We start from the raw sequence: 15,070 nt of genomic DNA, 5'->3' as shown, positions 1-15,070 counted from the left end.
GAGTGAAAAATTTCTTCCTAATATCTAACCTAAATCTCCCCTCTTTTGGTTTAAAACCATTACCTCTCGTCGTATCGCTCCTCTCCCTGATCAAAAGTCCCTCCCCAGCTCTCCTGGAGCCCCTTTAGGCACTGGATGGCCGCTACAGAACGCTGCTTCCCTGCACGTTCCCACCAGCCAGGAGGTGCTGTACCAGCCCCAGACCAGCACCGATGGGCACCCGACAGTTCAGTGGGAAAACACACAGCAGAAGGAGGCGCAGAGCCCGCAGCAGCAGCAGCAGCGGGCCCCCTCCGCAGCACAGCCACCGTTCCCCCTCCCCAATTGGGAGCGGAGCAAACAAAAGAAAAGCAGAACCGAGCAGCACATGGCCAGAGCCCAGCACTTGTCATAACCGCACAGCCGGCACCGCCGAGAGATACGCCGTCTGTGCTGCTGACCGCGAAGCTCCAGCCGATGCGGCAGAGAAAGGCAGCAGGATGTGCCAGAGCGGGGAGCGGGGGCCAAAGGAGCCTTCCCAGACCAGTAGCCTCCCACACCAGATTAAAATTCCATCAGAATTTGCTAAACAAATCGACTCTCTTAGCTACCGCCGTAAACCCAGGGGATGTTTTGCATTACTACCACGCAAGGGAGGGAGGAAACAGACCCTTATGCTTGGCCCACGCACAGGGCCCCCCGCGCCAGCGGTGAGAGCATCTCCTGCAAGCGCCAGTCCAGCCAGCGCGGCATCGCCCACGGCACCCGGATCCGTGCGCCCCCGAAGCGCCACCACCTCACCCACAAGGAGGTCCCTGCTCTCCCCAGTGCCAGACTGGGATGTGGCAGCCCCCGGGAAATCTGCTCCAACCCCAACCCAGCTGCCCACCGTGCTCCGTGCTGCCCCAGTCCGGACTGGGAGGCAGGATGGGCCCCCCCCACCCAGGATTGTACAGTGATGGATTCTCTCCTTTCGGTTTACTACATTTTTTACAGCTGCCGGCTAACTCTCTCACCCTCCTGAGACAGAGGTGTTGATGCTGTTCTCATTATCTTCAATTCAAAACAGAGCCAAGAAGAGGAAGGGAAAAAAAAAAAAAACAAAAAAAACCCCACACCAACTCAACACACACTTATTTAAGAAGAAACCCACACACTAACCCTCCTCCAGCCCCCTCCCTCTCCTGTTCTGGAGCACAATGAAATGCCAGGGATGGATTAAAAAGAAATAGTTGGAGGGGTGGAGAAGGGCTGCGGAGAGACCAGAGCACGGGAAGCGACCACAACCCAAATCACCTAACGCAAACCCACGCCGGCAATTCCCGTGCCGAGAGGAGCCCCCTCACCCCCCCGGGCATGCCCCACACTCACTGCAAAGAAAATGTGGCATGGGCTGGTTTACAAGAACAAAACGTCTCAGTTCTATGGAGGCAGAGACCGAAAAATAGAGCATAAAAGCGAACAGGCAGAAGACAGAATGGAGACTGTAAGTTAAAGGGAGATGCTTTTGAAGTAGCTCCCAAGTGGACATGGGAGGACTGAGGTGGCAGGACGGGACGCAATTCTTCCACAGGAGTAATTAAGAGGGTTGACGCTGAGATGAAGAGTCAGAGGAGAGCTCTGGACTAGCTGGAATCAGAATTTCAGGGAGGGCTAAGCGACATTTTTAAACATCTGGAGCACCTGCAGCACACTGCATGTTGAACACAAGCCAGAGGAGCTCGCTTTACTGCGGGCATCTATATGGAAAGGAGCGTCCCGGGCCCGGAGGCTATCCTCACAGCGGCGTCCCCAGACACCACGTTGGCCCCTTCCAGGTCCCAGGCAGGGTGACACACAGCACCCAAAGGTGACCCTGCCAGCACAACACGCACCCACCTCGCTGCCTGCCCCGAGAAGCTACCGAGCACCGTGGAAGCACAAGTGCAAAAGTGGCCACGACCCCTCTCAGCAGCCCGGGAAGGCAGTGGATGGTCCGCAAAGGGTTTGGGTCAGCTGCTACATGGGCACATAGAGGGTCAGTCCTCAACCTTGCTCCCACCACTGGAATCATTCCTATCGGGAAGGCAGAGTATCATCCCCCGAGACAGGCAGATCCATCCTTACCAAAAGGCTTAACAACCCCCACCACTTGGTCCACAGGCCCCCTGTTCCATGTCATCTGAGAAGCTGAGGTGACACCCCACTAGTTAAAGCACAGAGCGAGAGTTTCTTGAAGATATATTGGACACGCTGCTGTGGGACAAGGCTCTCAAGCCACCAGCAGGACTTTCAAAGAATGGTTTAGGTTGGAAGGGACCTTGAAGATCATCCAGTTCCAACCCACCTGCCCTGGGCAGGGACACCTCCCACCAGCCCAGGTTGCTCCAAGCCCCGTCCAACCTGGCCTTGAACACCTCCAGGCATGGGCCAGCCACAGCTTCTCGGGGCAACCTGCCCCAGGGGATCACCGCCCTCACACGAAAGAATTTCTTCCCAATATCTCATCTAAATCTCCCCTCTTCCAGTTTAAAACCATTGCCCCTCATCTTATCACTCCATGCCCTTGTAAAAAGTCCTTCCCCAGCCCTCCTGTAGGCCTCCTTTAACAAGAGCATGTGCTTACTGTACCCAACGCTACCAGGTTTCACTGTGTACTCTGCATGTAAAACCAACGTACACGGCTTTTCCCAGGAGGTTCAAAGTCCACGCACATCCCCAAAGGTAGCGAAGCAGTCTCGGCTGGGGCAACTGCACCAGCGTTAATGCAAATCACGGCACAAGCAAGCCACTATTTAAAAGGAGCTCTGGGTTCTCATTAACCAAGGCCCTAACAAAGGTTTAATCTGAACTTCCTCCCACCCAGACGGCTCAGTATGGAGTCAACGCACCGCCCCTCCCACACCACACACAAAAATCTTGATTTTCCTCAAGTGCTGTTGCGATCAAAGTGAAATATGAGACACACACACAGAGGGGAAAGAGCTCTGGGGGATTAGTCAGCTGTTGAACTCCAGAAGAGCGTGTGCTTGATGGCATCCTCAGGGGAGAGAGTGGAAAGGAAAGCACCGCACCTAGCGCCGAGCCTGCTGGTGGTGTGCCTTGGGAAGCTCCACCACCTGAGCAGTGACTCATAGAATGGTTTGGGTTGGAAGGGACCTTGAAGATCATCCAGTCCCACCCCCCTGCCCTGGGAGGGACACCTCCCCCCAGCCCAGGTTGCTCCAAGCCCCGTCCAACCTAGCCTTGAACACCTCCAGGGATGGGGCAGCCACAGCTTCTCAGGGCAACCTGCCCCAGGGGCTCACCACCCGCACAGGCAACAACTTCTTCTTAATATCTAATCTAAATCTCCCCTCTTTCAGTTTAAAACCATTCCCTCTTGTCATATCTCTCCCCTCCCTGATCAAGAGTCCCTCCCCAGCTCTTCTGGAGCCCCTTTAGGCACTGGAAGGGGCTCTAAGGTCTCCCCGAGCCTTCTCTTCTCCAGGCTGAACCCCCCCAGCTCTCCCAGCCTGTCCTCCCAGCAGAGATGCTCCAGCCCTCGCAGCATCCTCATGGCCTCCTTTGGCCTCGCTCCAACAGGACTCCAGCCTTCCTCACGCAGCACCGGCGTTCAAGGCACAAATACAGCGAGGCTGTGGCTTATCAGGCCAATTTTTTCCCTGGGAAGCATCATCCAGATGTCTTCAAGAGGAAATCCACTCCCAGCGCTATGCAGTGCTGCGTGCTGCTCAGGGTCGGTTCCCTTTCCACGCGTTCCCCCACTGAGGCTCCGGAGCAAACATCCTCCTTCAAGCCAGGGACCCGCTCCAAGCCGGTGTCCCAGACTCCCCCAGAGCTGCTCCTCTGCCATTCAGAACCCAAAAACTTCCCTCCAGCCGCCCCCCCCCAGCGCTGAGCTGGTTTGCAGAGCTTAGCTCCGGTCTTACATTTTGACTACAGCTGATCCAAGCATTTTATTTTATTTTTTACTACAATTAAGTGTAATCAAAATACACCGTTTTTACTCTAACCTGAGCTATTTCACAGAGGTGCCCTGGTTTGAACTCTCTTAGACAGGAAAGATTTTGATGTCTAGGATTTTTCCGAGCTGGAGCGACAGGAGATGAAGATACTCAAAACATTTGTGTTTTTCCACTCAGCTGCCACCATTCTTCCCATTCTTTCTGCAAAAGCACTCAAAGGTTTGTTTTTAAACTCCAAAGTACAGAGTTCTGGGCAGCTTTGCTTTGAACCCTCCTGTGGGGAGTCGATGGGAAACAAGTCCCGGAGCTAAATTCTCAGACTTGCAGCTCAGAAATGGTTCCCAGGGTGGCAGGAGCAGGTTCTCATGGCTGGTTTTGCATCGCCTCCCAGTAGGGTAGCTGTGCTGGGCAACCCCAAAGGGACCTTCACGGACCTCAGGAAAGGCCCGAGCTTTGGGTAGAGCTTGAGGGAGGTTTGGGGGGTCAGTTTGTTCCATGCTCTCTACAGAAAACCTGTTAGCACCCAGCGTGAGGCACCCACAGTTCAGCCTGGAGAAGAGGAGGCTGAGGAGAGACCTTCTGGCTCTCTACAACTACCTGAAAGGAGGGGGTAGAGAGGTGGGGGCTGACCTCTTCTCCCTGGTGACAAGCGATAGGACGAGAGGAAATGGGTTCAAGTTGTGCCAGGTGAGGTTTAGATTGGATATTAGGAAAAATTTTTTTCACTGAAAGGGTTATTAAACATCGGAACGGGCTGCCCAGGGTGGTGGTGGATTGGCCATCCCTGGAGGGGTTTAAAAAATGGGTAGATGTGGTACTTGGGGACATGGTTTAGAAGTGGTTTTGTCAGGTTAGATTAATGGTTGGAGTTGATGATCTTAAAGGTCCCTCCCAACCTCAACAATTCTATGTACGATACTCACGCAATAACCAGTCTTCCAAGACGTGGGAAGAAGAAAAAGTGAGTCCACTGGATACGAGAAGAAAGGTGGGCTTATCAAGGCAAGTGAAACAGCTGCCAGGTCAGTGGACGCCAAAATAAGAATTGCTGCATCTCCTCCACGCAACACTTTTTGACCTACCCGAGACATTAGTAACTCAAGGTTGCCTTGTTCCTGTCATTTCTCAGCAACGCAGTCTGGACAGGTCTCCACCGGTTTGGAGAAATGAGGTCCACCGCACACAGCGAGTTGTCTGCAGGCTGTTTTCCAGCCCTCTCCAGTCCCCGCTCTCCCCACACCAGTCTGCCAGCCCTGAGCCACCAGCCAGGCAGGCTGACACCCTCCCTCTGCGTGCCACCAGCATCCCGGGGAGCGATGGGGAAGAGAGGCCTCATTAGCTAAACGAAGCAAGCTATTGAGCAAGCGATCTTCAGAGAAGAGGGGAGCCCCAGAAAGAATCATCTGCTAGCTGGCATCAGGAAAGGTTAACATCACAGGGAGGAAAGACATAAATTCTACGTTGAATCTATAGCATTAGGAAGAAAATTTGATCTCTCGTCGTCTCCCAGGGGCCTTGAGGGACAACATCCATCGCCACAAAGAGGAACCACCTAGCTCAGCCACCCCAGTCACATCCCGCGCATGCGAAACAAGCGTTGCAAAGGACACGACAAACCAGGTGAAGACAGAATTCTTCCAGATGTTCGCTCAGGTTTAACAAGAACAACCACACACACTCTTCTTTCTCCTCCCTCCCTCTCCACTAGGTGCAAGGAGGAGTAGGACTGATACCTTTCAAGTGCAAGATGAAATACATATTTAGAGAGGCAGAAAAAACCTCCAGTGTCCCTCCCTCCCCCAAAAGCCACTCCAGACGGGTGCCCCTTGTGATCCACTTTGCTGAACTAGCTCTCTCCCAGCCCGAGACTCCGGTCATTTACCTCTGTCAGCATTCACAGCTGGAAAAAGGGGTTACGGCCTCTCCTCTGCACGTCCAAGGGGGAGGAGGGAGCCCATCTACATGTTTATTTGTTGTCTGTGCAGAATTCCTGCATTCCTTCCCTTGTTTACTCATCTGCTCTCAGGACACACTCAGACCCCAGCGAAGGGCTTTTGGGGCACCGCATTCCCCCACGAGCTCAGAGCTCTTGCTGCAACCCAGGACAAAGCATAAAGGGGGAAGAGAGAAGCCAGCGAACGGCTTATTACAGCAGTATGTTTTCAGGATGGGTGGGCAACAAGTAGAAGACCAATTATCTCCAGATCTGCTCTCCATAGAGGCACATCTCCACACCTAGAAGTCTAAGATCCTATTAAAGAAGATAGATGGACTGTCTCCCCCTCAGCTCTTCCCAACAACTATGTTCTTACACCCACAGCAGCACCAGTAACTTGGCCACCCTCTCCAGCACGGGCACATCAGCACTCCCCATGTTGTCCCAGACAACAAGTCAGCCCGCGGTCCCTGTGCTGAGCATCAAACGTGCTGCACGTACTCCATGAGCATGGCACGACGTTACAACCCGCCTCATCTGAGCTCTTTTGGGAGCAGACACAAAAGCTCCCGAGAGATTAAGGTGCAAAGGATACAGGGCTTCACCACGACAACACAGAAAGACAAGTCACATCCCCCAAAATCACTTAGCTGCTCGGCTTGGTTCTGACTTAGCTTTACCTTGGAGAAGCAAGTTTCACCCCCAAGCAGAACTCGGTTGGCTTCTCAGATCCCTGTGGGAGTCCGCAAGGCTGATTTAGCAAGCGAGGAAGCTCCAAGACAGAGGAAGCCAGGGATGACTACCATAAAGAACAGGCCTTCACCACAGGATTAACCCATTAACTTATTAGCTCTAAACCTACAGGAACATCTAACTCAGGTGTGAGGAGTCAAAATCCCCTGGTAAGTGCCTGCCACACACTTGTGTCAGGACAGGACTTGCCATGGGGATGCTCCCAACCACTTCAGACTCATTGCAGAGGGGACTGAGAACCTGCATCAAACCTGCAGCAAAAATAACATGAAATAACTTCGCTTGGCTGTACCTTGGCTGCAACCACTGCCTTTGACAACAAGGTCAATGCCAGGCACCGTCCCCGTGACAAGCGAGTCCACAGAGCAGTACGACTCTACCCCAGCCACACGTAGCCCAGCAGGATTGATCCACCTCGTCACCAGCGAGATCGTTTACCGATCAATGATTTACAAGCTAAGCGCACGAGGTGGCCAACAGAGCCAGGACTTGGCCACCGCTGCGTCTGCGCGCTCAGAGCACCCCGGGGGAAAGCCAAGCACCCCGGCTCCATCCCGCCTCACCTTCCACGCAGTGCTCCACCTCCTCCAGGTTGCGCAGCGTTATCCGCATGAGGCTGGAGTTCAGCATCAGCTCGTTGCGGTGTGCCGGCCACATGTACTGCGGGGCAGGGTTGACGAAGAAAATCCGCGTGTCCCCAGTCGAGACTTGGTTGTCGCAGATCAACGGGTCTCCGAAGCCACCGATAACCACCTTGTTCCCACCATCCAAGAGGATCTCGTGAGTGACGATGTCTTTGCCTTTGAGATAACGCCAGACTCTCACCTTGAATGAGAGGGAGAGAGAACACGTGAGACCATTTCACAGCGACAGACGATCAGCACCTTCTGGCCCATTTAATTTTTATCACGTTGTCACAAGATGCACAGGAGTGGTTCAGGCTGGCAGAGCCTTCCAGCAGAGCTAATTTCATTAGCCATCCCTCTAAAAAGCACAAAATGTGTGGGCAACAAAGACTAAAGCACATACTACTCTTCCTGCCAAAGCTGCACCCATCGCTCCAACCCAGGGACTTGCTGCTCCCGGCCCCTTCCCCACGCAACCTCATGTCACAAGGGGTTCCTCAGCCGCACAGGCTCTCCAGCGAGGGACAGAGACCCCCAACCCCTTGTGTGCACCTCCTCTCTGCACTGAGACACACCACCCTTGGTGCTGAGACCCACAATTTGCCTTCCCTTCCCACTTCTCCTCCCTTGGAAGCAGGCTCCGGGCTCAGCCAAAGCCAAGCGTGCCACCGGCCCGGTCCTGCTATTGGAGGCTCCAGATGAAGCGCTGCCCCACACCAAACCCTACCATGACCTGCCTCCACTCGCCTCCCCGGAGCCCCACGAAACCCAAACGGTCCTCTCCTTCCTCTCATCACCAACCCCGGGGAGGGCTCTAATAACGGTTCCAGATAAGCTGCTGCCTCTCAGCAAACACTTGAGGGCCACCAGCAGGCAGTGCTGCTAGCCAGAGACCAGCCTCCCGCATGGCACAGCAGAGCCCGGCCGGGCCGGCAAGGTCAGGACTCCCATGGGAGAGCAGAGCACAAGCAGCCAGGCAAAGGTGGGGTGGGAAAAGGGGCGAGCAGACCCCGGCAGCCTCTGCGGCACAGCTCAACTCAGACCAGGAAGGCTGTTCAAGAGCTTCCCGGGCAGAAGGAGAAGCCCATGCTGCTGTTTTGCCCCTGTTGTACGTGATCAGTAAGACGGTGAATGAGCTAATCAACCTTTTCCCTCTGATATCCCTGTGAAGAAGTTCTTCACTGTGCGGGCGGTGAGCCCCCGGCGCAGGTTGCCCCGAGAAGCTGTGGCTGCCCCATCCCTGGAGGTGTTCAAGGCCAGGTTGGACGGGGCTTGGAGCAACCTGGGCTGGTGGGAGGTGTCCCTGCCCAGGGCAGGGGGGTGGGAACTGGATGATCTTCAAGGTCCTTTCCAACCTAAATCATTCTATGATGTTGTGCCAACCTTTAGGCCCACATCTTAGTTGCCACATGACTGGCCATGGCAGGGAATGACGCTCTCCAACAAGGGACACCACACTTCACCAGGACAAGCTGGCAGAGACTCAACCGGGAAAATAATTTATTAAAAAAATAAAATAAAATTCAGAACTGACCTGGTCCTGCCCATTACTAATAAAGAATTCAAATTCATAGCAGGACATCCACCCCTGGACTGGACGCTTGGACACTGCCACTAACCCTTTCCACAGAGATGAGCTGGAAGTCCAACCTCTGCAGACACTGGCCACGGGGTCAGGGATGTGACTCGAGCCCTACCGAGGGCAGCATGCCCAACCTCAGCCTTGCAGAGGAACCCCCCTCTGCTCCCAGGCAGCATCATTTAAGGTGACAGACTCCAGCTGGTACAGTTCTCCCGGAGACATCCTGACTCGCGACAAAATCTCAGCGGTGAAATGTATCAAAAAGGAGAAGAAAACACTTCTGAATGGGGGGGGAAAGAAAAAAAAAAAACCAAAAACCTTTGAAGGGAACATTAAATGACTGGAAGTCCCCAAATGGGGAAGGCTGCACAGCTAAGGAGAACAGCGTCCATCCACGGGGGAGACTCTCAACAGTGGCACCGGAGCGTTAAAAGAGGGGCAGGAGGTGACGGGCGAGTCAGGTGAATGAAAGAAGGGAGTCTTCTGGTTCTGACAAGGCACTGGTACCGTGGGAAGGCGAGAGGCAGAGCAGATAACGTTCCACGTAGAAATGTCAGAGGCAACTTATGGTCCTATAAACGACTAGGGAAAACCTTTGCGGATTTGCTAAAATACATGGAGGATTTGGCAGGAGGAGCCCGTTTCCCTTCACTCATCCAAACTTCAGGAAGAAAAATAAGTCCTGGCCACGAGAGTCGGTGCCGCTCTCCCTCTCCCGCTGCCAGCGGTTCTAGAGCAGTCTCCCTGGACCGCACTGCTGGCTCGTCCCCCTGCCCAAAAAAGGCGAGATCTGCTCAGAACCGCAAGCCAACCTCTCTCCAGCGCCCCGTTCTCCGCCGCAAACTGCCCAAAGGACACAAACACCCACACAGGAGGGCAGAAGCAGCCCTAAAATGAACCTTCGGTGCACGTGGGACACCGGAGACGTGTCCCCATCCGCTCCCGGTAGGTTAGAAATCCTCCCTGCTGCTGCTGCAATCCTACGGCAGGGGAAACACGACACGGAGCCGAGTCGGCGAGTTGCATGTAATAGGAACAGCTCATCAGAGAGCTGCCTGAGGTTTCGGCTGGGAGCAAGGGCGGCTCGCTAGCAAGGGTATTACCGTGACCGCAGGCATCCCTGGCCTGGCATGCTCAGAGCGTGCTTTATCACGCTCTCTGCCATTACCTCCCCCCTCCACCGCAGCCTGAGCGCGCCGTCACCTGCGTTCTCCAGCCGCCTTCACGGCCCAAAGAGCACTTCGGCACACCGTGCCAAGCACCAGCGCAGTCAGGGAGGCGGTGGCTTGGAGATAAGGGGGCTCTCCATCCCCTCTCCCGAAACAGGCAGGCACGGAGGTCCTTTCGGGGCGTAATTCCAAGGAGGAAGGCAAGGGGCAGGGAAAGGATGCTCACACGCAGCCAGGTCTCTCCCTACCTTTGGGGGACACCAGGGGTGGCAGGGAGGCAGGTAGTTTGTTCGCGCTACAGCTTCTATGCCTGACAGAGGGGTTGGGGGACTTGCTACAGTTGGGGAGGAAAGCACAGAGCACTCGAAAATGAACCATTTTTATATGGTTATCTGCAACGGCAGCTCACCGGCCTCTGCCCTGCACAGCCCTTCAAATGCACCGTGTTCCTCCACGGGCTTCCAGACGGGGAGACCCTCACCCTTTGCCAAATGCCTCCATCCCATTACTCAGTGGCTACAGAAGGCACACACAAAGTTCTGACGCTGCAAAGTTGAAATAAGAGGGTACAAGCATGTTTGGGGATTAGGGGGAATGCAAGTTTCACGACCTTTGATCAACCTCGAAACTTTGTGAAGCCCCAACTCCAGAATTTCAGGGGCGGGAGCTCAGCACGATCCCAGTCCTGAGGCTGCGAGGTCCACAAGGATCTTGAGCCGAACTCCCACACGCTGTCCCTGCCACGACCAGGAGTAGAGAGCTACAGGTGGTGGGGTGAAGGAACAGGGCCATCCCCACCGCCACAGGACCAAGCAGGCCGGGGTGAGACCCTCCTGCTCCCTGTGGGAACCCAGCACAAAATTGACCCATCAAGCAGAAAAAGGAATTAATTTGGTGTTGTTTGTACTCTACAGGTGCAGCTGAAGGTTAAGAATAAAATTTAGGAGGAGGATTTGAGAATAAAATACACTACTTCTCACACCTTCTCTTTATGGTGTAATACCTGCCAGCCTTGGAGATGGACTCTGGACTTGATGGGCCCCAGCTCCCACCCGGCCCAGCAAGGTCCTCTGATCCCAACAGCAGCCACTGCACATCACCGAGGCGAGCCCTGTTCTCCTGCATACCTGAGATCAAGAAAACCCAACCCGGGTGTAAACACCACCGTGACAGCTCCTCTGTGGAAGCTGCACATGCCCCAGCTGCCCCGGGACAGGGAGACGTTCGCTTGAGATGTTGTACTCACACTCATTCATCTTCCAGCGTGAAGAAGGAGGGGGGAGTCCGCTCCTCTCGAGCCAGCGCTAAGCAATGCTGCAGCAACCAAAGGGCAAGCAAGAATTCTACACAGGCCACCATCCCTCCCCACATGGTCCAGGTCCAGGCTGGTGGGCAAGGATAAGAGGATGGGCCGAGAATTATACACAGGCTTCCATAAACTGGAAGAGGGCAGGTTTAGATTAAACATTAGGAAGAAGTTTTTCACTTTGAGGGTGGTGAGGCACTGGAACAGGTTGCCCAGAGAGGTTGTTGAGGCCCCATCCCTGGAGGTGTTCAAGGCCAGGCTGGATGTGGCCTCGGACAACCTGGGCTGGTGGGAGGCATCCCTGCCCATGGCAGGGGGTTGGAACTCGATGATCTTCAAGGTCCCTTCCAACCTAAACCATTCTATGATTCTATGATTCCATCCCTCCCCACGCGGTCCAGGTCCAAGCTGGTGGGCAAGGATAAGAGGACGGGCCGAGAAAGTGATGCCTTCAAAGCCGTTTGTGGAACCTATTTCAGCCCGAGAAGAAGCCTGCTCTAAAAGCCGTCTGCTCCGTTGTACACAGCCCCGTCGGCGCGAGCGCTTTTCTCCAGGGAGATGGCAGTCAACCAGCAAACAGAGGGAGCTTCAGCTGGCGAGGAAGGGTAGCTGTGACAGGCAGCTTTCCTCCCTTCTGATCTCACAGGAATCCCGGCATTGACACGGAGACATCTGCTCCGCCACGGGCAGGTGGTGCCCCTTCAAAGAGCCATTCTGGGGCCACCAGTGAAGATGGCACCCCAGGTGAGCCGAGGAGGCAGGGTGCTAAAGCAGAGCAGCTTCAGCCTGAGGGTGCACCGACGTGAGGTTCCCCGCTTCCCCCCAGCCCGGGACCAGCCGTTTCTCCAGCGTTTCGCAGCTCCTGGGAGGTGGTGGTGGTGGTATGTGTAAGTCTGTGAGGGGGGAGAAGGTTGTGCTTCTCCCCACAGTCAAGTTCAGACAACTTCCCCGCAGCTCCACCAGCTCCACCTCCGCTTCCTTCGGCGGCAGCCCGCGGGGCAGCCCGCTCCATGCGCGGAGGTGAGGTGCACAAGCAACCAGGGCGGAAAAAAAATAATAAAATAATAATAATAATAAAAAAAAAACAACCCAACCAAAGTACACAAAGGAGACAAAAGGGGGAAAAAAAAATAAATAATAATATGTGAGGTAGGCAGAGAACACAGCCTGAGGCTCGTGCTGAAAGGTAGCAGTTGGGTATTTTCACAGCTAGGTCTAAGGGGGAAGAAAGGCTGAAGCCTACCCCCTCTTCTGAAGCAGATGGTAATTTGAGTTAATTAGCACGGCTGTTCTAGTCATACACCTCCGAGCCAGGCCACAGCATTCACAGGCAACATCAGAGTCCACCAGCTTTCTCCCCACCCTTATCCTCCATAATGAAGGGATGTGAAGGCACCAAAGACCAAGCAATTACCTGTAGGGCATCCCATTCATCATCACGCACAATTAAGACTTTGTCACTGGTGACTCACCGGCTACATCAAGGATTGGGGAAGAAAAGGGAGAAAGAAAAAAATTAGGCTGGAACCGAGTTCCGAGAGGTCCCTTCCCTATAGCACTCACTCACTCTTTTGCCAGCGAGCACATAAAACACTGGATTAAGACTGTTTTACAAGACTCCTGGCAGCTACAGGGAGGGAGAGTAAGAACAGCGAAGACTTTATTTAAGCAGATCCTCGCACAGGTGTATTTTAAATGCAGTACAAACCCCCAAATTAAAAGGATTTTCCAATATGCCATGGGGGTCCATCCCACAATAGGGAACGGGTCAACCTGTACAGGCACGTGGAGCGCCCGCGAATTCCTGCCGGGATGATGGTGTGAGATGTGCCAGCCTTGGGTCTCGTAAAGCAAGAGGAGAAGTTCGAGCACAGTCTCCTCGGGAAGAGAGCTGTCACTCTGGACAGCAGTAGAAAAAGGTCACCATGAGCATCATCAGCTCTGCTCTCAGCGCTGCCAAACCCATCCCTCCCCACCGCGTGTTGTCCCGCTCCCCTCACTTGTCACTCTTTGTGCCTTTCCCCAGGAGCCAGCAGAGCATCAAACCCACCTCCCCCAGCAACTTCCACATCCAGCCCTGGCTGGAGAACACCCGCCGTTACCCCCCTCACCCCCCCAAAAAATACAGGCTCTATTGTTTGGAACAGGATCCACATCCGTTTCCACGCTTCCTATAGCACGTATAGAATCTATAGCTCCTATAAATAGGAGCTCCCTTCACAAATATCAGGTCAGACCTGAACAAGGCACAGCAGAGGACGCAAAAGCAGGAAGGGACAATGCCAACGCGCCGGCTGTAAATAGGATGACCAGCAGCACCGCGAGCTCGGGAAGAGGAACAAGCCCAGGGCTGCAGTCAGGAACGCGCACAGCATCCCCAGTTCCCACGTCAAATCCTCCCCGTACAGAGACACATCAGCCAATTTCAACTTCAGGAGTTCTGTCAGCCTGTTCTTCCTTATTATTCACCCCCTCTGGTAGCACATGAATGGCTGGTAGCGATTTAAGGGTGTTGATCTAACATTAACCCCACGTTTCTTCTGAGTTGTAATGTGCTCATCTTCATTTATCAAAGGCTTGGGCTGGGAGGGTTTAGAGTTTAACAAGAAGAACAATACACTAACCAAGCGCTCGCAGATATTCGCATCCCCTCTCCCTCGCAGACCACCCAGCCCCGATGACGTTCTCTCGCTATTTTGGGTGTGGGCTGTAAGGAACTCCTACCGCACACTTGGCCCTTGCCTTTCCTCTTCAGATAAAGAAGAACCCGACAAGAGATAAGCGTGGTATTTGGAGGTAACCCCAGGGCCCGGTTACGGGAATGTGACAGCGAAGGAAGCAGACGTGTGTTTTCTCACCGGCTGAGCAGCAAGATCCCTTCTGCACCTTGTCTCTCCCCCCCGGGGCACCCGAGAGGGCACAGGGGCGGTGGGAGCCAACAAGCAGGTTTATGCCCAAATTGGCCTTTTGGAATCTAGGTACTTGTTAAAAAAAAAAAAAAACAAAAAAAAAAAAAACAAAACCACCCCCCCAAAAAAAAAAAAAAAAAAAACAACCCACCAACACAAAAAAAACCCACAAACCGCAAGGATGTCTAACCCAACATTAGCAAAATCCACAGCAATTTCAAGACTTTGAGCGAGCTGAAGAGCGAAACAGGCCAACAGCTGCTGCAACGCTCCGCATTTACAAGTCATGAGCATTACGCCCTGCTAAGTCACAGTCAGGAGAGATTTAGCTGCTTTCAGGTCCTGAAGACACTCCAAGTCCCATTTCGCAGCTTTCCCCCTTTTTGTTCTTCCCCCACCCCCTTGCAAACACGCTATAAACATACCATAAAAAAATTGCACAGAAAAGACGGAGGTGGAGGTAAAGGCACCAAAGAACCACTGTTTTGAGGAAACTGCTAAAATGTCACAGCGTAACCGGGAGAGCCAGCAGCACCGCCGCAATGAGATGGGACGGGCGCTTCCATCCAGGGTAGGAGAGAAGGTATTTATTTTTATTTTTTTTTCCTCCTTTCGCTTTCTTTTACAGGACTCTAAGAGCAGATAGGGCTGCGGAGGTATCTCGGGGACAGGTTCTGGCCTTCAGGCGCCGTTATGAAACTAGCAACCGGTAGAAGCAAAATCCCAGAGCTAACTCCAGAGGAAGCAGCACCGGCCTTCTCGGCAGCACTGCTCGGGATAGCTGAGGGAGAGGCGGGCGAGAGCCTCCCTCCCTTCCCAAGCTGAGCAATGCAAACTGTGTTTCAGATAAAGCCACCACCTGC

At 53.9% G+C, this 15,070-nt stretch overlaps 1 protein-coding gene across 1 annotated transcript in view; it reads right to left on the bottom strand.

The window, feature by feature from the left end:
- AGRN (agrin) overlaps positions 1–7,444 on the bottom strand; it is a 130,130-nt gene extending 122,686 nt beyond the window's left edge. The window contains 1 exon segment of the mRNA XM_009889659.1: positions 7,179–7,444. Within this exon segment, the coding sequence (XP_009887961.1) occupies positions 7,179–7,272 (94 nt within the window). The 5' untranslated portion in view covers positions 7,273–7,444.
- Positions 7,445–15,070: the final 7,626 nt, after the last annotated feature.

Source organism: Charadrius vociferus, unplaced genomic scaffold (genome assembly GCF_000708025.1).
Source record: "Charadrius vociferus isolate BGI_N301 unplaced genomic scaffold, ASM70802v2 scaffold477, whole genome shotgun sequence".
Lineage (NCBI taxonomy): Eukaryota > Metazoa > Chordata > Aves > Charadriiformes > Charadriidae > Charadrius > Charadrius vociferus.
The sequence above is the reverse complement of the archived record's forward strand: the minus strand, read 5'-3'. Positions and strand labels throughout refer to the sequence as shown.